The sequence below is a fragment of the Podarcis gaigeae genome, assembly GCF_964106915.1.
Source record: "Podarcis gaigeae genome assembly, chromosome: 2".
Classification (NCBI taxonomy): Eukaryota; Metazoa; Chordata; class Lepidosauria; order Squamata; family Lacertidae; genus Podarcis; species Podarcis gaigeae.
In genome coordinates this window covers 30,135,427-30,161,992 of record NC_139679.1, presented here as the reverse complement: position 1 = coordinate 30,161,992, position 26,566 = coordinate 30,135,427, and the positions used below count along the sequence as shown (strand labels likewise).

Sequence of the window (26,566 nt, the reverse complement as noted above, 5' to 3'; positions counted from 1 at the left end):
TCCATTAAAACAAACCCACCCTGCATTTAGAAAAGTAGCAAGTTGGGGAGTGGGAGGTAGGGAAATTTTAGTTACAGTTCTTTAGAATATCAATTCTAGGCATCTGTTTTACAATTTGTAAAATTTACACATCTTGCCTCTGGCAAGCCTTTGGATTGGAATCAGGTCCTTGGTGATGGGAACTCTCTGAATTCAATTACGTATGTTGTCTCACATTCAGATCAAAGCTATATAACAGAATGATCACACTGTTTAAATAAACTTCCCTTACCCTGTATACTTCCAGTACCCCTGCTGCAGCATCTACCAGTGCCTGTTCTAACAGCTATTTACACTTATTCCAGAGCCACACATTACATAATAATCTACATGCCTTTTATGCAAGGTGCATTTTGATGTTTGGAACAGCACATGAGTTTTTGTATTGTCATTTTTGCCTGCCAACAGGCATAGCTTATGCTTTATTCTTAACCCTGCTGGGTTAAAACAGCAGCAATCCTGTAAGAGTTCTCAAAATAACAGGGGAAATAAGAGAGACGGGGAATACTTAATCCACCCCATTTTGGGACAGGGCAGAACACTTTTCATACACACTCAACAGAAGCCAAACATAGTGCTGATCATAAATCTAGTGTGTGCTCTCAGCTGCAATCTGTATTCCATTGCTTGTGTTACCATGTTTTATAAAATTTCAACCCAATCCTATGTAAGGTTAGTTTTGCTTAAGCCTATTGGTTTCAGTGGATTTAGGAACACCAAACGGCATAAGTGTGGTTCTTCTCAGATACAATGCAACGTTTATTACCTCCCTCTCCTGTGAGCATCCCTATGTGCACCAAGTGAAGGAACAGCTGTGACAAATAGGGATAGTTAGAGTATTAAGAGCAAAAGAGGGAAAACAGGAGATAAGCATCAAAGCGGGATTATATTACACAGCTAGTGGGGACATTGAAAAAAGACTGGATGCAGGTGGGATGAAATGGTCCAGACCTTTGGAGTCAATGCTATATCAAGTTGTGTGGAGGGAATATTAAAGCTGCCATCTGATACACATTTATTTGGGGGAAAGCCCACGCAAATGCAATGGGATTTACTTCTGAGTAAACATGGATAGGGTCAGATTGCAGCTTGCCTGTTTCTGGCTTGCCTCAAGGCAGGGTGACCAATAGATTTGAGGGTCCTGATTAAACCAATAAATAATATGGATCAGTTACACATTGCTTGCCCAGCAAAATGAACAAATACAGCACAGCACAATTAATAACAGGCCAGCACCTTGAGTGCCAGACAGATTCCACTTAAGCAGTTCAACCTTAGGCTTGATGAGAAGAGGGTGTACTTTCTATAAAGGACTTTGTGTGCGCGCACACACACACACACACACACACACACACACCCTAATCCCTTTCAGAGTGGTTGATAGCACACAAAGTCAGGACAGGTGTGCTCTCAGAGGGAAAAGCAGTATGCTTTTTAAGAAATGGCAGCTGCGCCATCAATGCTAATGAGAACTGAATCTTCATCAAGTTAAATGCCGCAGAACAAAGAGGCCTTTACATTCTTTTCACATGGATTCAGAGTTGCCTGGGGTCACATTTCCCTAAAGCAATATTGTTTCTGGCTGGAAATAACCAGACTCTCCTTATCAATAAAGAGGAACCTCACTAAAACAATTCTAGTTCTACAAATCATTGGTCCATCCATTCAGCATTTTGACTGTAATGGTACAGCTTTTAGTTATTTTGTGCGTAGCCAGTAAACAACAGTAAAGCAAACCCTCTTCTCGCCCATGCCAGCCCATTTGCAAGGGATATAAATATATATATGCCTATTTGAAAAAGGGCAACTGAGTACAAAGTAAAGGGGAAGGCAGACAGCTAGTGGTAGATAAAGTTAGGCAAGGGGGTGAAACATGGCAAGAACAGAAGCCAGGCTGCCTAGTTAAGGTACTGGGCCAATTACTGACCAAAAGGAAACAGAAAGCCCTGCCATATAATAATGAAGATCTCAGAAGTATTTTTCTGGTTTTATATTATTTCTCCTTTGCTGCAAATATTGAGCCTGTCCTTGACCAGTAGCTCACAGAAGGAGATGTTTAAAAACATCTTGTACTGTAAAATGATCCTTGGTTACTAATGGAAACTGCAGATCTGGAGAATGTGTTTTGTTTCGTTTACATTTTAAAGAACCTGACTAAGGCAAGGTTAATCCTGGTCTCTAGAGTTTCAACTTTTTTCTTTTTTGTAAGGGGGAAGTGTAAGGTATGCCATTCTTCAATAAGCCAATTCTAGACAGGGCGGACTGCAAACATCAGTAACCCATTGAGATGGTGAAACCCCAGCTAGAACCCCTGTTATCAGCAAGCCACTGTCTCTCAAAGGGAGTTGCTGGAAAAGTAATTGTTAACTTGGCAGGAATATTCATCACAATGCATTTTCCTGTGAGAAAGGTGGCTGCATTAATGTTGTGGGGACCTATTGGAGGATGCCTGTGACGTCACCAGCCGCTGTGGGTTACATCCAACAAAACTGTCCTGTTCATGCAAGGACTTCTGCTTGCACTATACAACTGCACCTCCCTCTCCCTGACCCCAAGCTATCCAAACCTGTTCTGTGGTTCCAACGCTCTGGGAGCGCATACGAGAGAAGATGGGGAGGTTCTATTTAACTTTGAGAAAACACCTAAAACCATATTATCATATCTCTCTGTCCCCCCCATTCAATTTTTAAGTGTCTGTCAATAGTTTGCCCAGGGCTCCTTAAAAAAAACACACCAAAGTCATTCTGAGTGTAGATGATGACTTGAGAAGCATATCTACTAATAGCTGCATGCGCCTGTTGTATGAATTCATCTCAACAGTATTGGTTACTATTAATACTGGTGGTAGGAAATCCAAAGTCAGGGCTTAATTTGTACCAGGGACCAGTTCTGGCATATATGAAAGTGCGGAGTATACTCCCCTCCCATGGCCTAACCACAGAACAGTCACCACTTGGAAGCAGATCTGGTTACGGCACAGCTGTGGTGAAGTCCCTGATATAGTGTATAGTATTTCCTGAACCAAGTACCCGTGAAGCAGGTAAAAGGGTGCAGACAGGAACTGAATATAGCACTCTAAGAATAGACACCTCCATTTACATTGGGGCATTATGTTGTTTTCTACTTGTTTATTAATAAATAATCCCAACAGAAAGTTTCTCTGTTCTGATTGAAGCATTGCAGGAGGCTCTGTGCTACAGGATTTGATGAATGGAGTGTGCTGGTAAGCAATGCCAGCTGTACCGCTTCTAATATCCTGGTGGTTTGTATGTTTAAAACCCCACTCACGTACAGAGCCTGACAGCAACTCTGCTGCAATCTGCCTGCCTGGACCCATAAGAAAGAGTGGGGAGAAAGAGTAGATTTTGCTATAAGGGTTAGCTCAATTTCAAACTTCAGCAGAGCCAGGCAGTACAGAAAGCCACCCAGTCCACAGTAGGACTGGAGACTGCTGTAGAGTAAGCCTGGACTGAGGTTTAAGGATAGCAGAAGTTGTTGACTATGAAAATGACCTCACCATTAGCTCTCCTTCAGTTCTTGGCACGACAGAATCAGAAGCGCCTTAGTGTTTGCCAGTGTTCTTTAAGGCTGCCTCATTTCTTATGGTCAGAATCCCAAGGTAACAAGCAGAGGACGTAGAAAAACAACAACATAAAAGTGGAAACGGATTTTAAATTGAAAAGGGAAGAGTAAAGGGAGTATATCTGTCACTTTTGCAGCAACCAGGTATATGAAAACAGACTATATTGTGGATGTTGGATTGTGCTTTTGTTGTTCAATAAGAAACACTGAAAACAATGAAAATAAAAAGGCAGTGTTGAACATTCATGTCTTCCTTCATGCTTGCAATGACCCAGCAGAAATAAGAGGTGTAGCGAGGGATGTTGCCTCTTCCCCTCTTTCGGGAATGAAGAACAACAGCATAAGAGAATAGCACCCTCCAGCTATAGGCAGCTGTGTAACAGTTCAGAGAGAGCTAGAAAAACGCATCCATTTGGTGCTATCTCAAGCTGTCCCATAGCCCAAAGGGAACTGCTATGCATTGAGGAAGGAAAAAGCAGATGGTCCCTGGTTATCCTCAGTGGCTCTGGTGCTTCCAGTGCAAGGTGCTGTCCAGGGAGCTGGAGGTATACATTCCTGCTCCAGAGCATCTGCTAATATCATGCTTGAGGGTGCGACCAGCTCCATGCCGGCAAACAAGGAAACTGTGCCATCTGGATCACCTCTTGGAGGCCTGTCCTCTTGGGATTCAGGGTTTGGGAGTCTGCATTCTGGCCCTCGCTGGCCAAGCTCAGGTGGTTGGCTAATTCCAAGTTGGCCAGAGGACCCAGGTTCCAGCATCTGTCCTTCTGATAGATGCACAGCCCTGGTGAGGACTTCAGGTACTTGGGAGGGCTGTGGCACGAGACTCAGGGGTTTGAGGATAGCCTCTTCTGCAAATGGCATTGTATCCGCCAGTAAGTCATCAGGACGCTTGGGTGTGGTCCTGGCAGGGGCACAGTGGCCGGGAACTGGAGAAGAGGTCTTGGAAGTGGGATGGCTCCTGCTGAGTGCTTCAAATTGACGCAAGATCTGTTGAAAGTGGGGCAGAAGAGAAAGAGGGAGTGTGCCAAGTATGAGAAGAATAGTAGCAGAAGCAGGGAAAGGAGGACTCTACCCACCACAAGAAAAAGAGAGAGCAAGAGAGCCTAACAACAGGCAGAGGACCAATAGCGACTCCATCCCAGGCTAGTGAAAACACTTCCACCCCTCCTTGCTGCATTCACTTTTACTGTGCTCAAGGGTCTGTTTTCTTGAGTTTCTGTATCTTGCTCTTCCTTGCAAAGCTCAGAGTGACTAATGCAGGGCATGGGGGACCTTTTCCAGGCCAAGGGCTGCATTGCCACATGGGCAGGGCAGCCTTCCAGGGGCCACAAACCAATGGTGGGGAGGGCCAGAGGCAAAAGGTTGGTGGAGCAATTGATGCAATTCTCGCCTTTGTACAATGAAAGTACTCAGAGGTTGTGACACACCAGCCACAACATCTACCTTCATCCAAGCAAGCAAAAGGTTATCATCCCAGTTCAAGGGCACAATTCAGCCAGGCAACAGCATTCCAGGAGACCATGGAGCAGGGCTAGTGAAGGGTATGGCTGGGTTTCGGTACAGAGGCTTGGAGGGCTGTGTCTGGAACCTGGGCCTGAGGTTCACCACCACTGGATTACTGTGAGTGCTTCCCTCCAGGCAGAGATCAGGTCTTAGTTTCAACAACGCTATCAACTTTGGGCAGAAACTACTGTGTTCTCCCACTGACTCTTCGATGCCTTGTTCTCAGGCAATCTTGAAGAGCTGCTATAGTAAGGACATTTATTTATCTAAAAGATTTTAAGTCTCCTTTCAGGGCACACGGACCTCCCCAGGCAGCTCATAAGGATCCAAAGTATGTGGAAAAAAATCCCAAAGTCAAAAGAAACCTAGTGAAATATTGTTTTCAAGTACAGTGCCAATTCAGCCAAATGCAGACCTGAAGAAATGTGTTTTAGAGTGTTTTCTTAAAAAAAGAAAAAGAGAGCGAGATCAGCAGTAATGACATATGTTCTAAAAGTAAGGGGCTACCACAGAGGAAGTCCAACCTCCCGGACCCACCAGCCTAACAGCTCTCGAGAGCAGAGTCTCAGACACTGATCTCAATGCTTAGGCAAGCTCATGCAGCTGTAGGTAAACTTTCAGCTAGCATTGTCTCAAACTATTTAGGGCTACTTTTTAAAGGGCAAAACCAGCACCAAATGTTAGCACCTGAAATGAATAGATATGTAACCAATGGAAGAAGATAAGCAGCAACATGTCAAGGTTGAAGGTTCGTTCCCCATATGGGACAGCTGCATATTCCTGCCTTGCAGGAAGTTGGATTACAACTCAGGGTCCCTTGCAACTCTACAATTCTTTCATTATGTGATCCAGCACCCAGCTGCCTCAGATGTTCTAGCAGCCATGCTCTGCAGTAGTTGTAGTTTCCAAACTACCCTAAAGGGCAGCCCCACATACAGCACAGCATAGTATCTAATAGGGGTGTAACCAAGGCATGCACAACTGTGGCTAGATCAGATTTCTCTAGGCAGATGATTGTATCATCTCCATTAAAGCCACAATGCACAAGCTGTAGAACCTAAACTAGGTTATGTGCACTGCCGAAAAGCAGGCAAAAGTCTCCCAGAGTGCACCAGAGGCAGTACGAAGGGAGATATTCCAGTCTTGAGGTTGTAGCCAGGGCTGCTGCAACAGACAGGTGTGCAAGCCTTTGGGAGGCAGAGACACAAGAGGGCATCAGAGGAGAGAGGGACAGAGGCCATTGTTGCCCATGGTACCAAGGACTATCATTCAAGACACCCCAGGGTGTCACGGCACACTGGTAGAAAACCATTGGCCTACAGTTATCCCTCGCCAGGGTGGGACTGATGGGGCGTCCCTTGAGGATTTCAATACACAAAAGATGGAAACATAAGCAGGAGTTACCTTTGTTGCTTTGTTGGCTACAGGCCCAGGGCTCTCTTGACTGAGCTCCTGCAAGTGCTGCTGAGTAATGGCCAATATCTGATCATGGGAGAGCAAGTCGGAGCACATGAGGGAATAGATGGCACACATGGCTCTCTGTGGGGGGAAAGGAAAGCAGCAGGGTTAAGAAGACCCTGGGCTTGCACACTGGGTCCAGCTTGAACATCAGCACTCATTCGGGCCTCTCATAATATGTTGCTTCACTGGAAAGAAACAAACCGAAGCTGCTCTTGCTCCACAGCCCACCCTTATGTGGCAGGAAAAAAAACATTAGTCCTAGGCTCCAACCCTCAATGAGATTGCAGCCAGCCCCACTCCCCATGTGGCCAAAGAGTTCCATTTCCCAACAGCTATTTCAGCTCTGAGTTGGAAGTAATCCAGACTGTTTTTCCCTCCACAATTGCTTTTCCAGGAGACTCACCATGCAAACACACTCACTGGGGTCCTTCAGGGTTCGGTTGAGGATAGCCAAGACCACCTCGCAGTTCAGCAGCCCACACCTATGGAGAGGGACAGTGCTGAGCCCAACAGCCAAACCATAAAAAAGGAGAAGAGCAGGGAGAAGTTTTGCAAGGCAAGGGGGGGGGAAGAGTGGCCTGGTCTCTCCTGGACCTTCCTTGCTCTCCTAATCCAAGAGGGACAAAGAGCGTCAAAGCAACTTTTTTACATGGCTAATGGACAGTTCTTCACAAATGAGGCAGGTGGGGGGGGGGTAAGAAAAACATTAAGGAATGGCAAGCTGCCAGCTGTTCCTATTGCTAATGAATGTTGCAACAGGCACCATTTTGTCTCGAGTGCACAAGTGCTTGGGCCCAGATACAAAATGGATGCATAACCATGCAAGGACTGGGGCTGGGTTATGGGTGGAATTCAACATCACATTCTTTCTATTGTTCCATCTGCACAAAGCATTGAGGTTGCCAGGTGGAACAGTCCTTCCCACCCCCTTCACCTGTGCACTGGTTTCTCCTGCTACCTCCCACCCCCAAATCCAATTTCAGAGGGGCATGGAGCCAGGAAAGAATCTTGTTGCTCCAGCAAAAGTCCTTGCACAGGGCTTCTGCTGAGAATGCTACCCAATGTGTTTGGGTACTTCTACAGTAATGCAGAAGAGGTGGAAGCGAGGAGGAGAAGGGTCAAGAGACGGCTTGGTTAGAAAGGGTGTTCATACTCCTTGATAAAATGCTGGGTCTCCTCGCGTGTCAGGAACACCTTGGAGCCTCTGGTGAGTTTGCTGACGAGGCTCACTTCCTGCAGGCAGTCCCCAAGGTTCTCAGCATCTGTCCTGTGAATGGTGGGGAGAAGGAAGCTGACAAGCCTGTTCTTTCTCCCCCATGCCCCACAAGAGATTCTCACATTACGGGTGCATCTTGAAGGTGCAAGCAGTTGGCCCAGGCCCGTTCCCAGCCCCTTGCCCTGCCCAGCTCGCTCACCTTTCAGCAATGCTCCCTGGCTCCAGAGCACCTGAGTGGTTGTCGCTGCCCGACTTACTGTAGGAATCCGATGTCCTACTCAGCTCACTGTTCTCCTGCAAGGAATTCTGGGAGCTTTGCCCACTGTCCAGCTCCTCCCAGCCACCTCCTGCTTGCCCTGGCTGATGGGTCGCTGCAAAAGAATTTCAGAGGAGCAGCCATGGAGGAAGAACTGAAGCCCATCGCATCTCAGAAACTAAGTTCAGGGAAGACATCTGCACACCACTCCCACCGTATCTCAACGCCAAAAAACTACAATCCATAACCAGAGATTCGTCAACTTGCCTCCCATCCCCAGAGCAAGATCTGGGATAAGAATTTGTTATTAACACTCCCAGTACGAGCAACATGAGAAAGGATTTTGCTTGAATTATTACTGTGCGCCAGCTACTAGACAGTTGTACCCTAGAAGTGGCTTCTTCTATTCCACCTCACTAATGCAGGGAAGCTGTGCCTAACATTTGCTCCTCTTTCTATAAGGTTTCTATACAAGTTTTGAAAACAGGATATACCATGCTTTATAAGAGCACAAGAAAAGCCTGCTGAACGGGCCAGTGGCCCTTCTAGCCCAACTTCCTGTTTTCACAGTGGCCAGCAGGATGCTCACAGGAAGTCCAAAAGCAAGACCTGAGCACAAACAGCAGCACTCGACCCACCTGCGACTCCCAGCAGCTGTCATTCAGAGGCACTTACCTCGCTTCTTATGAACAATGACAGAAGGTGGCTTTGTAGGCAAGACGGAGCTTTTGCCTGGAAAAGGTGCTGTCACTGGCTCATAGGCATCATCCTTCAGCTCCCTACCATGGGGACAAGGGAGCTCCTGACCAGGGAGCATGGCATTGGCAACCACCTCCGCTGCCTTTTGGATGGTGGCCAGCAGAACTTTGCCAGTGGATGCTGCAACAGTAACAAAGGCAGGCAGGCTGCTTAGCAGGTCAGGGCATAGTGGTTTGTCAGCCTATACCACAAGCAGCCAACATGGTCCCTCCAGATGTTGTTGGACTCCCAACTCTCTCATTGGCCCCGGCCAACATAGCCAGTGGTCAGAAATGATGGGGGCTGCAGTCAAGCAACATCTGAAAGTTGTTGGCCACCCTGGGTCTATACACTATAGACACTGAGAAAACCCCAGGGCACAGGAAGAAGCCTTCCAAAGGACATCAAACCATGGCCATTAATTCTGGAAAGAGAGCCCAAGAATGGAAGACGAGTCCAAGACTACTGAAAGAGGCTTCCTCCACTTATACCAGCCTTGGATCTTCAAGATACTAGGGTGTGTTTGGTTGCTGATGTTCCTCTTTCAAGAGCAGGAGAACAATGCTGCCCTAAAATGGCACCACTGGCTGTTTCCATCCAGTAGATGAAAGCTTCATGCAGGAAAAGACTTGGGTCCTTCCCTTCAGTACCTTCATTTCAGGGCCTCAATTGCCCTTGCCTGAACCATGTTGGCCTTCTTTACACTGCAAATTCTCAAAGTGGCTTAGAAGCCAAGAAGAAAGCTATTGGTAGGTATCACGTAGCATTGGAGCAGGGGCTGAGATCCAGCATACAGGCAGCATGGTGGCCTTGTCCCAAGAACTGGGGGTGCTCCTCAAGGACAGTAGTAGTAACACTCAAGACTTCCAAACCCAATGCTTACCGGAGCCACTTCTTTCAAAACCAAAGCCTTGGAGTGAGCCATGGGGGCTGGGCCTGGAGCCCATTCCTGGGAAGAGAGGCGATAAAACAAGCACAAATGAAAAGCAAGCTCAGTATGGTGGTGGCATGCTTATTTCCTACCAGCATGCATATGCTATCACGTCAAGGTGAGATGGGAAGTCAGCATGAACAGCCTATTGACATGGGATGTCTTAGGTTGCTTTGAGTACGGCTTTCCTTTTGCACCAAGAGAACATGCAAGGGTTGGGTGTGGTGTGTCCTTATGATAGACAATCATAGCTTACAAGGTCCCTTTTTAAATAGTTGCACATGAAAATCAGATTCCATACTGAAGTTTTTATCTCAGCCACCTCATAAAAGCATCAGGGATATTTTGCTCACAAGCAAGCGCTAGCTGAGCCTTCTGGACTTAAAAAAAAAATGGTTTCAGGTCAAACAGTATGAACAGGGGGAGGTTCCAAGGCCCCTTTTGCATCTCCCCCTGCTTCAGCGTTCTCACTTGGCCATAAAACTAGATCTGTGGTTCACTCTGTTCTCCTGGAATGCTTGAGAGAGACAGTGCAGGTTGTTCTTGTCCTCCTGGGCAGGAAGAGGTGGACAGAGTATCCTTTTTGAGGCCAACAACCTGCCACACTCCCTCTCTCAATACAAGCTAGTATGGGGGCAAAACAAGAAGAAGCAGTGCTGGTTGAATCCACACTGAAAAGCCTGTACAGACAGGACAAAAAGTGAAACACTCTGTTGAATACGGAAGTGAACTGTTTTGAAAAAGTGCAAAAGGATTCGAAACCTGAAGGACCAGAGATTTACAGAAGATTGGAAGAAATATACAAACTATTTGAAGAGCAAATGTAATCAACAAATTATGCTAGTAGGAGTACAAGAAGTTTTGTAAGGAGAAATATATGAAATATTGCAAAGTAGAAAAAGAATAGAGATATTAGTTATGAGATTTAAGTGTAACAGTGAAAGTAAGAAATGTAAATTATGTGAATAGATTGGAAAATTTTCAGATGTGATTGATGGAAGTCAAAAAATTGTATAAGATATAAAAGTATGTTTAATTATTGTTGAAAATGATATGTTAAAAAACTAATTAAATGTTATATATATAAGTGCAAAAGGATCCAAGACTTTTCAGGAGGAGTCTGGATGCTGAATAGATTTCTGTTCCCCTGGGGATAAGTGGTTTACCTGTTGAAGGCAGCTCTTTAGGTGGAATAGCAACAGGCTGGGGTAGCAACACATCTGAAAACAAAGCGCTTGCCAGGTCCTGCAAAGGAAAGAAGTACACTAGTGGCAACCAGGTGAAGAAGCCAGGCAGAAAGCCTACCATGTGAAAGGACTTTAAGAGCCTGCCCAGATCTCTTGTGACCAGGACTTTTTACTCACCTGTGCAGTCACCCGCACCTTCTGATACAAGCTGTTGCCGTGGAGAGGATCAGGAGGCCCTGCAAACACTGCAAGGCAGAGGAGGGGGGTGAGAGAGGGGCTCATCCCTGGGTGCCCTAAACAAGTCAGGTTTCTTGGGGCCCACTCCCTTGCACAGTCCCAAGACCAACCGTTGTGTTGATTAATTTCACTGTCTCTCAGCAGCAAAAAACCGCCTATGCAGCACTTTACAGTGCTAATATTCCCAACATTGAAGACTAGCCCAAACAGAAAAAAGACATGTTTATCCACAGTATCTTGCAACTTATTACGTGGCAAAACAAAATATATAAAGGAGAGATATTACAGTACAATTATGGTGCGTGCCCATAAAGATGCCCCCGAAATCCAGTAATGCAAGAAAACTCCTTGAGAAGTGAACTGTTGGAGGAGCAGTTACCTCTCAATGAGTTTTCTTGCATAACATGAATTTCTTGGGCACTTTCTTTCTGCATTTTTATGGGCAATTTTATTTCGGTATTTGTTGAAAAGTGTTGCATAGGTCCATTTCATCATTTGCTTTAGTTATGAGTAATAATAATAACAACAACTAAATATTAACATACAGTAATCCATCAAACATTAAAAGCTTTCCTAAACAGTAAAATGCAATAGTAAATAACAACTCTGTATTCAGTGGAATGTGGGGAGAAATCATCAGTTGTGATAATCTAGGTCAGGCACCATACTTTGGTCATTGGAGTTCAGAATAAACCCTGCACTTAAGAGCACAGATATGGAGCTAATATAGATTACGTTTGGCCCTTAAAGTGTTATATGAATATTAGGAAGATACTTTTCCTTGTTTATCGATATAGCCAACCCACCACGTCTTGCCCACCTGTGGCCTCCTGGATGAAGGAAGCATTCCGCTTCAGCTGCAGAAGGAAATATGAGGAGCCATGGCTGCACATGTGGAGCAGGATCTTGAGCACCTGAGGATACAGAGGGGAGGCTTAGCTGGGATTAGGAGTACTGGGCTGGAAATCCACAAAGCAAAGGGGAGTTGTCTCAAGATCTAAGGGCATCTCTGTTCACCCCTTTCCTCTACCCTCTTTCAATTACCTTCAACTTGACGTTACACGAGTTGCTCTGAAGGCGATTGAGGAGGTACTCAAGAAGGCAGTGACTGCTTCCTGCTGAGTCATGTGAGATCTCTGGAAGTTTGTGATGTTAAGGAGCCAGGAAAGTAAAGGGACTGATGGTGAAGGATCACCTGGAAGGTCGTGCCAGGCCCTGCCCAAGGTGCCATGTTTCAGCTGCTGTTTATGCCACACTATGATTTGACTTGTACTCTCCTTCAGCAGAGTAAGAAATGCTATTTGTTTTTGGCATATAGCAACAGTGGAATTTTCTTTTTTAAAAAAGTTTACATGCAGATCTGAAACAATTAAACTTGCTGGAGATATACTTTGGGTTAAAATGTGGGTGAAGTATTGGGAAGGGATAGGAAAGCATGTGCATGTATCTGGAGTGGGGCTGGCTCCTTATCCACCCCACTCTCTGCAGTCCACATTTGACAGGTGGGCAGTGCTGTCCACTTCTCAATCCTCCAATATCTCCATGTCATCAGGTCACTCATTTTTGCCTCCATGGACGATCAGCTGATTGTTGAGCACATCACTTTGCAAGCCCTGACAATCAGATGATAGTTGGGGTTTGCAAAGTGCTGTGCGCAGGTCTTTGCAGGTGCTGACAATCACCTGACTGGCTATGTCTGAAAATTCCCTTTGGCCAACACTATATATGACACAGTGTATATGACATCAAAGGTAGCTTGATCAAAATGGCCTCATGGAACAAATAGGGAGGTCTGACGAGCCTAATTGCCATAGGTTACCCCATACCATCCCAGTTCTAGGAATCTGAGTAGCTTAGTAAACACTGCTGTTTTCTATGTTTCTTATTTTTCATACCAGAATAATCAGCTATCACAGATGTCACCCAAAAGGCAAAGAAGCAATTTGTATTGAGCTAACTTCTGCTTGAATTAGATCCCACGTCATTAGATATATCGGGCCTCTGTTCTAATCACTAGCCTCTGCTCTTCCTAGGAAAAGCAAGCATCACAGTAACCAAAGAAACCCCCAGTTGAGACCGAAGAGCCAACTCTTTCAGAGAGCAAAGGATACTGGCCATCTCTTCAAACAGGTACCCTGGGCATGGGACTTCATCATCTGAGGTACCTTTGATTAGAATGGGTAGCTGGAACGGGACAGGGGGAAGAGAGAGAAAGAAACACACACCTTCTCAAAAGGCAAGAATTGCATTTTTTGTCCCTGCATGCTACTCCTGAGTCGATCCATGAAGCTGCAGCTAAGAAGTAGTATTCCCCCCCCCCCACAAACCCACAGCTCCACTTGACAACAGTCACAGATTGTAGTAAAGAAAAGGTCTGCTTAATCTTTATTGGCAGAGTATTTCATAGTGCTGAACTGAGGATGCCAAAGACACTATTTTGTGTCTTTAGGCAAGGTAACCTGGATATAAGTTGTTCAGAGCCCTGTAAATGAACACAAGGTTCATTAATTTCAACAGGTTGACTGAATAGAACGTAGTTGGATACAACCAATTATGTATGGATTTTATAATTGATTTCATAGTTGTAAAGTGCTTAGAAGCCATTTTGGCATATGTGGTATATAAAGTAATACTAATACTAATGAAGTATCTGCCCCAGATACAATTTTCTGGTGCAGCAACTGGTCAATTTAATCAGACTTTGTATTGTTACTGAGGTAAACATTCATCCATAAAGCTTTCTTTTTCCCATAACACCTGAACTGCAGGATTTACAAGAGTTCCCATCCCAATTTCAAGCTGTGTGACCATATTACAGCATGGTGGCCCTGACAACTCAGCAGCTTAGAAACAACTAGCACAAATCACAGTGACGAGGATGGAACAAGACCAACTCATACACTAGTCCTTCTTGGGGATGATGACAATTACAGTATTATACATCTCCACCCCCATTAATCACTTCATCTGGCGCAATTGTGAAGTTCTCAAAGCAACCAAATCTAGTCTTATTATCAAAGCAAAGACTCCTACATGAGGCAAACATACATTGCAAACCTGGAACGTATGGATTTTTCCATGCTGAATTAAACCCTGTGCAGGCCCCTAGGCAGTTGAAATCTCACCCCTCCCTTGGCTCTACCAGGATGACACTGAACTAAGAAAGCTTGATTGTAATTTTATTTCAAGATCAAACCAATATCATTTTGATCCGTTGTTATGGTGCCCCTAGGCCCGTGCCTACTCTGCCTATTTGGTAATCTGGCCCTGGGAGTTTTGACTCTCTACCTCAAAGAAATATGCTTTTGTATAAAGATTTCATCGCTATAACTCTCAACAATTGTGCTATAAGGCTCAAGCCCCATTCGTAACTGCAATAGAATAATCTGGTGAAGCTCTTCACAAAGATCGCATCAGTTCGGTGTGCAAGTGCTGTATGAGTGGATGCTCCCTCTTTTTGCTTTTCCAAAAGAAAAAGAAGCTCCTTTCACTAATGGTGTCAGGGGAAAAGGGTTCCCTGCCGAGTCTTCTTCCGGCAAGGTGTATTTCCAAACCCAGAGATTTTAAATGGAGCAACACTGACAAACTACCACACCAGCAACAGGCACCCCAGGCGCTCTTCCCCACGGCACCCCGCCCCCAAGCTCCCACTCAGCAGCGCTTTCTCCCTTCTATACCCGGCTCAAGAAGCTCAGCCGATCCCGCAGAGGTACCGCCGCCATGGCAATTTCCGAGCCCGAGCATGTGGAAGCTTCACCGTCACGCCTTCCGGAACTTGACGCGCTCCAATCGGACGGCGAGCCTGCGCGAGCCTAGCCAATCCAATCCTCCGGCGAGCGGGAAGTAGCTGTCACAGCCGGACGCCGCCACCAGCGGTAAGGGCAAGAAACGTTCTACGCCATCGGGCGTAGCGGCGGCCCAATCAGGACGAGGCATAATGGAGCTGCGGTTCACTCCGGATATCTTTGGCGAGTTCGGCCCCGCGGGGGCCAATCAGCGGGCGGCGGAGCTCCGCTGGGCCAATGGGAGTTGCGCCGCGGAAGGCGCCGCCGTGGTGATGTCTGTGGCCGCCTAGTAGCGGCCGGAGGGTTGCTGGCCGCCGCCATGTCTAGCCGAGGAGTCTGGGGTCGCGTCCGGGAGAGGTTGCAGCGCTTCCCCGAGTTGCTGGCGGGTTGTGGGGAGCAGGTACGGGGCTGGCCCGCCCCCTGTCGTCATGGCAACGACACCCTTCTCCCTCTCTCTCTCTTCCATGCCCAGGGGACACTTTTCATTGGGAGAGCAATAAAGTAATCCTTACAGCAAAAGATTAAATCAGATGTAATTTGGTGAAGATCTGTTAAAAATCTGGGGTGGGGGTGCAAATGATATTTATTGGTTTTCCAGATTTCTAACAGACCCACGCCAAATTAATCTTATGTTGAAAGGATTACTTTATTTACTTTTTTATTTTGGCCAAATAATAAAGTAATCCTTACAAGTCTGCAAAGTAGATCAGTATCAGCAACCCCACCATGGGCGTAGCCAGGATTTTTGTTAGGGGGGAGGCAGAACCGACGTGATTTGGTCAGTTATTTCTATTGTTTTACTTGATCTAGAGGGGCAGCTGACCCTCCCAACCCCCTTGGCTATGCCCCATAGCTGTCAACTTTTCCCTTTTCTTGCGAGGGAATAAGGGGATTTCCCTTTAAAAGGGGGAAATGTTGACAGCTATGCTACACCCATGAACCCCACAAGTGCCACAGGAAAGATCTCAGGCGAAAAGGCTGCCCGGGGTGGTGGGAAAACGTCCCTCCCCGCTGTATGTGAAAGGGAGAGCTTTGAAGGCACGGACTGGCCGGCTGACAGATCAACCAATCCATGCTTCTGAAGCGCTGCTTGGCACCGCTTCAGTCAGGCACTTGCACACCTTCCTGCAAGCTTTTTGCACGCACCACACGCCCGTTGCATTCCCTCCCTGCAGAGAGTCCGCCCTAAAAATCTGAAAAAAGAATGGCTAGGTGTTCTGGGCTTAGCCCTCAAGAAACCAGCAAGGTTGAACAAGTATCTAAGTGCTTGTATATTTAGATATAGCATCTGACTGGGATTGATCTTTGCAGGCCTCTGTGTACGGCAAGTGCGTTGCCTCCAAGACGACAGGCCACGGGGACCTGAAGAAGGATGCTTGTGCCAAGGAATTTGAGATGCTGATGGACTGCTTCACGAAGAGCGTGAGTCACTTGCATCTCCTTAACTTTGAGAGTGAGGCCAGCATCTTTATTTAGTGCTGCCCTTAGGCTGTGGACTACTACAGAACAGGAGAGCTAGGTTTCCCTCCTTTTTTATGTTCCTGGAGCTCTAGAGCTGGGTCAAGTAACCCTTTTCCAGCTCAAGAGCTGCATTCCCTTCTGGGCAACCTTCAGAGGGTTGCATGGCAGTGGTGTGCAGAGCCAGAGTAAATATATATATATGAGAGGAGTAATTAATGTAAATTTTACCTTTGTACCTAGGCTAGGTTCTATACCCCACTCCCCATCATTCTCTGTGTCTTTCATCCAGGTATTTTCAGAATTCAGTGACAGATTCCAGCCAGGCCAGAACACGAGTAGAGTACAAGGCAGGATCAGTGAGGGCATGCGCTGGGGAGCATTCCAAGGGCCAGAGAAGAGAGGCTTGGAGGGCCACATTTAGCCCCAGGGCCTAAGGTTCACCACCCCTGCTCTAGGGGGTCTTATTGAGTAACAACCTAAGTAATTGCTATTCACCAGCCTGGGAAGCTTCCTTAAGCCACAGTTCATCCCATAAAAGTAACATGCTGCTTTGAAAGACCTTTCTGCAAGGATGAGAACAAAACGAAAATTTTGTACACTCACATTAACAGGAAGTAGTTCTTTGCTGCTATTCTCACAGCCACCAAATAGGATACTGGGCGAGATCAGGGACTGGAACCTGCGGCCGTCCACGTCTTGTTAGTCGCAACTTCCATCAGGCCAAAGCAATGGTCAGGGATTATGGGAGTTGTACAACACTGGAGTGCCATAGGTTACCCTTTTCCTAAGCTTGGTGTGCTTCTGGCCTGTTCTGCAAGTATCTTAACACTTTGGAGGCTTGCTTCCACACTTGTGGCAGAAGAGGAATACTGTGGCACTTCTGTAGCATTTTCACAGCCCTGTAGCATTTTTTTTTATTATAAGGAAACACCAGTTCAGAGTTGAAATCTGAGAGTCCATGGAGCTTATCTCTGAAAGCATTAATGTTTCTCATTTGGTATAAAATAAACCGTATCTTCTATTTAGCACAACTGGTGCCGGAAATGCCCATGGCTCCGCATATATCTACTATAGAGTCTGAATTCACTACTAGCATCTATGATCAAAGGACCTGCTATCAGAAGCATTCATTTCATGTGGGTGTCCATATTTCGCAGGATGGGGAGTTTTGACCAAAGCAGCTGCTAAAAAGCAGTTTGTGGTCTTTAAGAGAAACTATTTGCATTAGGCTTTGCCATGCTGTTTTCCTCCCGATGTTTTGGACTACAACTCCCATTAGGCTGTGCTGTTGTGCTGATGGGAGTTGTAGTCCAAAACATCTGGAGCTCAGATGCATAACTGCAAGGATCTTTGCATGGTAATTACAGGTATCCTGCTTTAAACTGGAGTTTAGCATACTGGAGTCGCCCATCAGAAGAGGAAAGGATTAGCGTACTTTTTTTAAGATCACGTTTTATGGTGCAGCATATATATCAACAGATACTTACATAATCCTTAATTAGTGATATGAATCCTAATGACAGTGACTCATCAGAATGTATCATCATTTACAGGCAAAAAGGAATGTAAAGTGAAGTACTGAAGACACACAACTGACTGCAAACCTGGATTTATAGTTGTTGTTTTTTGTGCTTGATCCACCCATATGTACCAAGGAGAGAGATTTATTTATTTTTTTAAAAAAATAAAGTTTGCAATATATGCAGATCTATGGCTGTTCAAACTACACACGTAAAGAAGCTTTGTTCTGAAGTAATTTTTCTAAGACCCTGTGCATCTGGGATTTTGATTTAAATATGGTATAAACATGTCTGATACACAGTTTGGGGTGGGGGGCAGGGAGCAAGCAAAATGCTACATCATGGACTGGAAGGCATGGAAAGACTATTCAATCAATCTTTTGCACTACAAGAGGATCCCTGTTATAGTCAATCTGATGATGGAAGTGCTGCAAGCAAGAAGGGCATGATAAAATTGCACTTTTGCCAGAGGTGCCTGATTGACAAAATATGGAATTAGTAAATAAGCAGCCCTCCCTCCTTTCTCCCCAGTGTAAATGCCTGTGGGATAGTTAGATTAGCTGTTAGTATCCATGTTGCCCCGAGGATTTACTCGTTCCCTTCCTGCTTACAGGAACAAAATGCAAAGTAGAGCACTACAGCTAGAGCTTTGCTCAAGATAGTTGGTTTTTGTTAATTCCAGTTCTTGAAGATTTGGGGCAAAGAAATATGAAGGCCCAGGGTGTCAGGACTCCATAATAGCCTTTGTTAATTTGTGGCGGGAAAACATATTAAAAAATAATAATACCCTGAACCCTGCCGTGTTGAGGAATCTGTAACTGCATGCCTGATTTCCCTTCTGAACATGCATTTCCTAATTGAAGCTTTGGAAAAAAAAATCTAATCAGTGAAACTGCCTAAGGAGAAAAAGGCTTTATAGGCCAAGGTTACTGAACAGCTTAGTAATCCGCCCACTAGAAGTGCAAAGATTGGTGTAGCGTTGTGGCTCCTACTTACCAAAGAAAGCCAGTGAGTCCTTCATCATTGTAGGCACCCAAGGCCAAAGAGCTATGAAGGTTCTTAGGACAATTTTAGACAAGTGTTCAAATCTGGAGTCAAGTCTCCATTTAGATAGGTATTTTGAGTGGGCCCTGTATCAAAGAACGCTGGATTCATGAATTCTTTGTTTAATGTGGATGGATGTAAGTAAAAATATTTAAAACTGTCATTCAACCGAATACCTCTAAATCTATTTTACAAGTGTGCCTCGCAAACTGATTTACTCACAGTATATGTAAAGCATTGGCAGCAAAATGGCTGGAAACAAGCAATGGCCCCCTGGTACTTAATAAGAGCATAACTGAACTTCCGATTCCCCAGATTTATGCTAAACACTCTCAAGTTGATGGCTCTTTGGGTGGCATTTGAGTTCAAGAGAATGTAAAAGACTTGAAACCAAGCCAAGATCAACAGGAGAGGAAGGGACACTTCCTTACTGGTGCATACTGGTTGCAGATTAGCAATCACATTCCGTGAAATACGAACAAGTGTTATTTGCATCAAGAACAACAAAAGGCTCCAGGTGAAAATGCTAGCATTTACTTTATTTGTTTGTGCAGCCTGCCCATAATCCACCAGGTGCAGTCCACAGCCTCCTTCCCCAGATTTCACTCTCCGCAATTGTATGGAGATGGCTTGTTTAAAATTCAGTTGCTCTATCGAGCGTTGTCACAAGTATCTTTGGACCTTTAGTTACAGAAGAGGCACAGCACATGATCACATCGCTCTTGATCAGAAAAAGCCTGACAAGGACATACAGGGACATCTCCATAACCCTTTAATATTAAAGCAACTTTCCTGGTACTTACAAATAGAACACATGTAGAAAGATCATACAAACATTTAACCCCTTTTTACTTAACAAACGAAACTGAAGTAACAGCAGTCTCAGCTGTGGCTGAACTGTGCTTTGAGCAGCATTACTACTTGAGGTGGTCGCATGTAATGCTAAACCATGGGTATGAGAACAAGCTGCAGTAAGCCTCTGGTGCAAAAAAGATGCAAGGCTGTGATCAGAAGCTTACACTTCTGGTTTAATGTGGGGTAGCCCACATGATAGCTTCCAGATGTTGATAGACTGTAACTTCCAGCGTCTCTGACCATGCTGAGTGGAGCTGATGGGAGTTGCAGTCCAAAATATATGGAAGACACCACATTAGCCACACCTTAATGTTGCATCTGAATCCCACTCTATGATCAACCTTAACTATATAGTTTGTTTAAGCAAACCAGTTTCTTACCTGAAGTTGGCTGTTCTAGCAAACCATAGTTAAGATTAAACACGGTTTGTTGTGTTCAGGTGATGTAGAAAGTTTTGTTTAAAAGTTGTTGTTTTTAAAGCTCACATCACAGGAGGGAAATATATACACTCAAGGCTTGCTTAGGTTTGTTCTCGTAAGACTAAACTATGGTTTAGTGATATGTCCAGATCAGCCCAGTGAGTCTTCTGAAGATTAAGGCTATAATGACAATTGTGCTTATGACAAGGCAAAATGTCCCTCAAAGTAGGTTAAGTGGAACCAGCCACATTTCTCAGTCTCCTTTAATGGAGACACTTCAAGCACACTTCACAGGCAAGATACGGCAAAGGCAGGATCTAGCTCTGCCTCACTTGTCAAGACTGTGATGGCATTGCTATTGTCCTAATAGCAATGCCATCACAGGTATCTGTTCCAGATAAACAGACTGATAGGAGAAAGAGGCCAATTTACAGACTCGAAGACCCTGCTTGTTTATAACAAAACATTCCCACAGTGCCAAATTCTATTATTTCTGCAGCATGGAGAATCTTAGATGGGAAGATACCATCAGCTGTTAGGGGCATCCAAGAGTCAAATGCTTTCCAGTTTCGCCGCATCGTTTATCAACAGCAAATGCCACAAACCCTACCAGGAGGCCTGAAACCAAGCGGTGCTCTGCTCAAGCGCATGAGCACCTTTCACAAACGCTTGGACTGTTGGACCAGGTAGGGGTAGCTTTAAACAGCGCTGCCTGCACTTGCCAAAAGGAGGAAAGAGTAGACGCAGGCTGGCCCACTGGAATAACACTGACTTGGAATCTCTTCGTTTTGCTTCCTTTAAATTGCTTCCTCTTGCAGCAGGTGGCTGACAGAGTTTTCATGCACAGTATGGTTCCATAATGCACTTGGGATAGGAATGTATTAAAAGCATAAACCTAATATTTGATAGTTGAGCAAGAGGAGGAAATGATGGGCAACCTCTTTATTGCTAACGTGGACCCCTGATGCATCGGAACAGCCGCTTATGAGCTTGTTTAAGGATGCCTCTGACACTAACTAGCTTTGTGTTTCTGGACCCATTAAACTGATGGAATGTCTTCTCACTTGAGACACTCATGAAACTTCTCCCCCCCCCTTCTTCCCAAAGGCATAGCAACCCATTCCCCAAATAACAGAAGAATCCAAAATTAATTTAAAGGCAGGCGGGGGGAACCTGTGGCCCTCGAGGTGGTGCTGGAATACAACCCCCACTATCCCTTTCCACTGCCCGCGATGGGAACTGGAGTCCAACAACATCTGGAGGGCCCCAGGTTCTCCCTCCCCACTGTAAGGGATGCGAGTGGAAAGGCAGATTTGATCTAGATCAAACCGCAAGCATGAAAACAAGTTCCAGTTCCAAACACACAGAAGTTAAAGGAAATAGTTAAAAGGCAACTGAGCGAGAATAAAATGCAAATGCTTCTTTGGAAAGGTGGCAAGCACAAAGCACTCCAAAACTGAGATGCTCTGCAGGTTAGCCGCCAGCAGAAATGAGGAGAAGAGACAAGCTGTTGCAGTACTGAAGTATGAAAGTGGCTGGGCAGCGATGCAATTTCTTCTTCCCTCAAGACTGCGCCAGTCAAATTTGTCCGGTTCAGATAGAGCTAGCTGATTTAGGCTGCCAACAGCTGCATCTCCAACTGCAGGCAGCTCAGTAACAAGGCATCCCAAAATGGCCCTACGTTTGGTCTCAGTCATGCAAAGCCTTCCTCTCTCACCCCTCCTCCTCCTCCTCTGTCACAGTTATCTGTTTAATCTGCCGACTATGAAGTGCTTGCTGGGCACCTTCTGCTGCCTGGTTCAAGTGAGTCTCCAGCGCACTGCGGAGGTCATTGACTTTCACATCTGGGAGGGGGTTTAGTCCAATTATCACATCCCCTGTCTCGCTCTCTTCTTCCTCAAGGTCCCGCCTCCTACGGCGCAGGTCTAGGTCAGCCTGCAACTTGAGGTCTCTGTTGGGTTTGGCATTTTCATGCTCCCTGGGGGCAAGCCTAGCCTTCTCTGGCTTCACAGCAGGGTCGTGTTCGGGCTCCTGTAACTTCTCTGGTTCTTTTTGCTCGCTCTCCAAATCCAGCCCTGGCTCATTGGCACGATGGGACTGTGGGCTGTGGCCTCCGGCTGCCACCCCCTCTTTACTACTGCCCCCCTGGCCTTGCAGTTTACCAATATGGTCCAAAGGTAACGCTTGCTTCTCTCCAACTTTCTCGACCTTCACGACTCCTGGGACCTCCAGGTTCTCGTGCATGTTCTCAGAGACTTTTGGTTTATGAGCAGGATCTGCTTGCTGTTCTTGATGACGGGGCGCCTCTTTGTTCGTCTCCCTGGCAAGCGGCTCTCTCTCGGAGACTCTTTGCGCAATCTTCTCAGCCACCACATGAACTTTGGCTGCATCAGGCATCTCTCTTTGGCCTACAGCTCTTTGCGCAACCTCAACCATTTTCTGGACATTCTTGATCTTTTCCAGGGCGTTTTGGGCCATTTGAGTATCCTGGCCTTCTTTCAACCCCACAATCTTTAGTTGCTTTTCCTGGTGATGCCCACCAGCTCTGGCTACCTGTGAGTCGCTTCTGACTGGCTCCACTAACTTCCCAGCTTGATTTTTCCCAGCTTGGTGTAGTGAAATCTTCTCAGCCTCATTTGGATGAGCTGCAGGGATTTTAGGTGGAGCTCCAGTAAATTTGCTGTCTGCTTGCTGCTCTCCTGTGGCCTGTTGTCTTCCCTGGCCATTGGAATCTTGGGGGTGGTTGTCAAGCCCATGCAGAGGATGATCCAGTCCATTATTTGGTATAATCTTTCCAACGTCTTCAAATTTATCTTCAAGAGCATCCTCTCTTTCCTTACTTTTGAGGATAGGCAGGTCAGGTTCTTGGTGTATTTCTGCTGCAGAGAAAAGCAAACAGCTCTTAATTATTGCACGTTCGAACAAAGGGGAAATCTCCCTACTGCCAACAACCGGGGAGTTCACACAACAGCCTCATAAGGAGGTCACACCATTCCCCACCCCAAATTCTCCCTACCGCCACTCAGGCCTGACTGCCATGGTGACCAGGTTAATTTTGAAACTCATAAACAAGGGCAGCAATGTAGTAAAGCAGAGAGGCTCCTCCTAAGCTTCAGGCTTCCTGCAGCTCCGAACGGCTTCCGAGAAATGTGGATGTCTCCCCAAACCCCAATGTCGCCTTTCCTCCACTTCCATCTATCCTCCTGTGGTTTCCAATTACACACAAGTGAAAATTTTCACGCCAGGAAACAGCTTCTGCTATGCTGGCTTCCAGAATGGCTTTGTATAGCTAGACGCAGAGGAGGGAACTGGAGAAGAAGTATTCCTAGGGCAAAGCTGAAAGAAATGGGCTCCGTTCATGGTCCACTGATACCACCCTTCTCAGAGTGGCTCCCTAACTCCTATTAATTCATTTATTATTATTATTATTATTATTATTATTATTATTATTATTATACCTTGCTTTGGCTTTTCCTCTCCTTCCTCCTCTTGCCTCTGCTGGTGGATCTCCTTGTGCTGCTCCTCAATCACGGCTAGCAACTTTGCTTGCTGATCCAAGAGCTGCTTCTGCTGAACCTGCTGTTCCTTAATCACTTCTAACAAGGCGGCATGGTCCAGTGCCTTCTCCTTCCCAGCTTCTAGAAAGAGAGAGGGGAGGGGGGAAATGGGGCTGGAATGAATGCACCCCAATGGTCTACCATACACAGGAATTCGTAAAGAGTAGTAGTGGGCATGCTACAGTCTCCACAAAACACTTGCACTTATCAGATCTTGAGGACACAGCTCACTTTGGTACCCATGGCCACAAGAAACCCAATTCCCCAAGCACCTTCTAGAAATAAATTATCATTTTGGGGTCGTTTTCTCTTGCCATGTCTTCTTTTGTCTGTACACTGAACACCGGCAATGCACAATGCATTTCAAAGTAGGGAGGGGCAGCTCTTTCCAAAGGGAAGCCGAGTTTGGATCAAAGCGAAATGGAAAACCAAGGCAGGCAGAGGGAACGAACTGCGTGACATTCAAAAGGAAGCGGTACTTCAAGTGAGGGAGTTTCAGGCACGTTGAGATTAAATGGTTTGGGAGCTGTGAAGGAACCGATGAAATCTCAAGAGAGATTCCAGGACGAGGTGCCCAGTCAAAACCAAGCCACGGACGGTGTGAAGACTCAAGTACTTGCAAGAAGTTCAAGCTTAAAAACGCACAGTGCTTTTTCACAAGCGCCTTCAACGTACACTCTATGTATAAATTCAAATCCTGGAGGTTTAGGGTTAAAAGTTGCAATTTATTTTGATCCATACCTGCAACTAGCTTTTTAATCTTGGCTGTTTCAATCCCATTGTGAAGCAGAAGGGAAAAAGACATTATGAAACCATGGCTTTTTTTTTTTTTTTTTTGGTAGAAGAAAGAAAGAAAACAAGTAATCAAACGTATAGACATGTACCGCAAGGAGATTTTTTATGGAAAATACAGGTCTTTTTATTTCAGGCTGATCTTAACTCAAGCCAGCTTTCAGACGGAGGACTAGGAGACATCCTACAGTGGGTCACACGGTGACTCAGGCAGCCTATTCTCCTCAGTGTAAGCAGACAAGTCATTCTCAGGTAGTCAGTCTGTTTTCTCCTACACAAACCTTGAATATTGGCTGCCTATTGGCTTCCTGCTGGCTCCCTTCTACTCCTCTTCCACTCTCACAATGGGTACTTCTTGGGCTAAGACAGTGTTTCCCAAACTTGGGTCTCCAGTTCTTTTGGGACTACAACTCCTATTATCCCTAGCTAGCAAGACCAGTGGTCAGGGATGATGGGAACTGTAGTCCAAACACAGCTGAAGGCCCAAGTTTGGGAAACACTGGGCTAAGGGAAGAAAAGCCACATCCCTGTTCACTGGAACCAACCGTCTAAGCAGGAATTACTGCCTGCTATCTAAAGGGACAACGTAGCCAGAGTCAATTCAGGCACCTTTCCCCCTGCATGAGTTTGAACTGCACACTAGGCCTCATCCAAGCCACCTTGCATGGATCCAGCTCCGTGTTGCATATCTGAGCAGACACACCCACCGGATAAGATATTGAGATCATTTCCCTTCTTCTTCTTCTTTTGTCCTTTTCTCTGATCAATAATTTTATTTATTTGTGTTTCTGATATAATTCCATGTCAACAAAATGTAGACAAAAATACAGTCGTACCTTGGATCCCAAACGCCCTGGAACTCAAGACGTTTTGGCTCCCAAACGCCGCAAACCCGGAAGTGATTGTTCCGGTTTGGAAACGTTCTTTTGGAACCTGAACATCCGACTGGGCTTCTGTGGCTTCTGATTGGCTGCAGGAGCTGCCTGCAGCCAATCAGAAGCTGTGATTTGGTTTCTGAACATTCTGGAAGTTGAACGGACTTCCGGAATGGATTCCGTTCGATTTCCAAGGCATGACTCTAATACAACAAGAAAAGAATCTCTAAAATAAAAAAGAGGTTGCAATTTAAGATTTTCAGGAATAGACCAAAAAAACCTCAAACCCATAAAACATTACTTAACCAACTTCCTATTATCTCCTTCCATGGTTCCTTTCATCTCCTCTTCTTCCCGCGTTTCCTTGGTTCACTCCATTTATCGTAACTACTTTTATAAACTTTAGTTATTTCTTAGTTATTTATAAGTTATTCCTTATTATCTTATCATCCTGCTAGGTAGATTGTTTGTTTATAATACTTTTTCATATATTCAATAAACAATATTCAGTCCTCCTTATATCTTTCATCATTTTGATTTCTTATTCTAGTGGTCATTCTTGCCAACTCAGCCTATGATAACAGTTTAATGTGCCATTCTTTGTTGGATGGTACCTTGTCTGTTTTCCATTTTTGGGCTAGTAAGACATGGGTGGCTGTCATCACATATAGGAACAAATTTCTCTCTTTTTTGGTGACTTCTGTTGTTATTAACCCCAGCAACAATGCTTCTGGATTTTTAGGAAAGGATTTTTTAAACTTTTACTTTAGCTCATTATAGATTTCCCAGTACCTTTTAATTATGCTACACAACCACCACATGTGATAGAAGGTTCCTACTTCTGTCTTACATTTCCAACAATTACCCTTTATTGATTTTGACTAATTTTTGCTAATGTATTTGGTGTCAAATACCACCTATGCTGCAACTTCATAGAATTCTCTCTTAATGTGTAGCATGCTGTAAACCTTATATTTACTTTCCACAGTAATATTTACTTATACTTATATTTACTTTTGAGAGGGGGAAAGTGGGTTGCTTTTTGAGAAGACGAATGACACTGGGGGAAGGTGATCTGCACGCAACCAGAAGCGAGCGTTCCCAA

At 45.3% G+C, this 26,566-nt stretch overlaps 2 protein-coding genes across 4 annotated transcripts in view; both read right to left on the bottom strand.

Moving 5' to 3' along the window:
• Window positions 1-3,152: 3,152 nt before the first annotated feature.
• On the bottom strand, window positions 3,153-15,034 carry TEPSIN (TEPSIN adaptor related protein complex 4 accessory protein). 2 transcript variants are annotated; one of them, XM_083727576.1, is made up of 13 exons: window positions 14,831-15,034; window positions 13,265-13,337; window positions 12,198-12,289; window positions 11,974-12,067; window positions 11,094-11,161; window positions 10,896-10,974; window positions 9,682-9,747; window positions 8,736-8,939; window positions 8,004-8,175; window positions 7,742-7,855; window positions 6,992-7,070; window positions 6,532-6,666; window positions 3,153-4,611 (listed from the first exon to the last, which is right to left on the bottom strand). In XM_083727576.1, the coding sequence occupies exons 1-13, from the start codon at window positions 14,873-14,875 to the stop codon at window positions 4,075-4,077; spliced, it is 1,758 nt and encodes a 585-aa protein (XP_083583702.1). In that variant the 5' UTR covers window positions 14,876-15,034; the 3' UTR covers window positions 3,153-4,074. The 2 variants fall into 2 exon arrangements, with proteins under 2 accessions (XP_083583702.1, XP_083583703.1); XM_083727577.1 differs by lacking the exon at window positions 14,831-15,034 and adding an exon at window positions 14,442-14,747 and having other exon boundaries at window positions 12,198-12,287.
• A 4,447-nt stretch (window positions 15,035-19,481) lies between these two features.
• Window positions 19,482-26,566, bottom strand: part of SLC38A10 (solute carrier family 38 member 10) — an 82,389-nt gene continuing 75,304 nt past the window's right edge. The window contains exons 15-16 of one of the 2 annotated variants that reach the window (XM_083727443.1): window positions 23,696-23,875; window positions 19,482-23,116 (exon numbers count right to left, since the gene is read on the bottom strand). In XM_083727443.1, coding sequence (XP_083583569.1) covers window positions 21,951-23,116; window positions 23,696-23,875 — 1,346 coding nt within the window. In that variant the 3' untranslated portion in view covers window positions 19,482-21,950. The remainder of the gene's footprint in view (window positions 23,117-23,695; window positions 23,876-26,566) is intronic. The other variant, XM_083727444.1, reaches the window with a different exon arrangement.

Coding starts and splice junctions, on each gene's coding strand:
- TEPSIN (XM_083727576.1), bottom strand. CDS start 14,875: ATGGCGGCGGTACCTCTGCGGGATCGGCTGAGCTTCTTGAGCCGG. Junction 12,290..13,264: donor CCTGTTTGAAGAGATGGCCA/GTATCCTTTGCT, acceptor ACAAACTTCCAG/AGATCTCACATGACTCAGCA. Junction 12,068..12,197: donor CGTGTAACGTCAAGTTGAAG/GTAATTGAAAGA, acceptor CTGTATCCTCAG/GTGCTCAAGATCCTGCTCCA.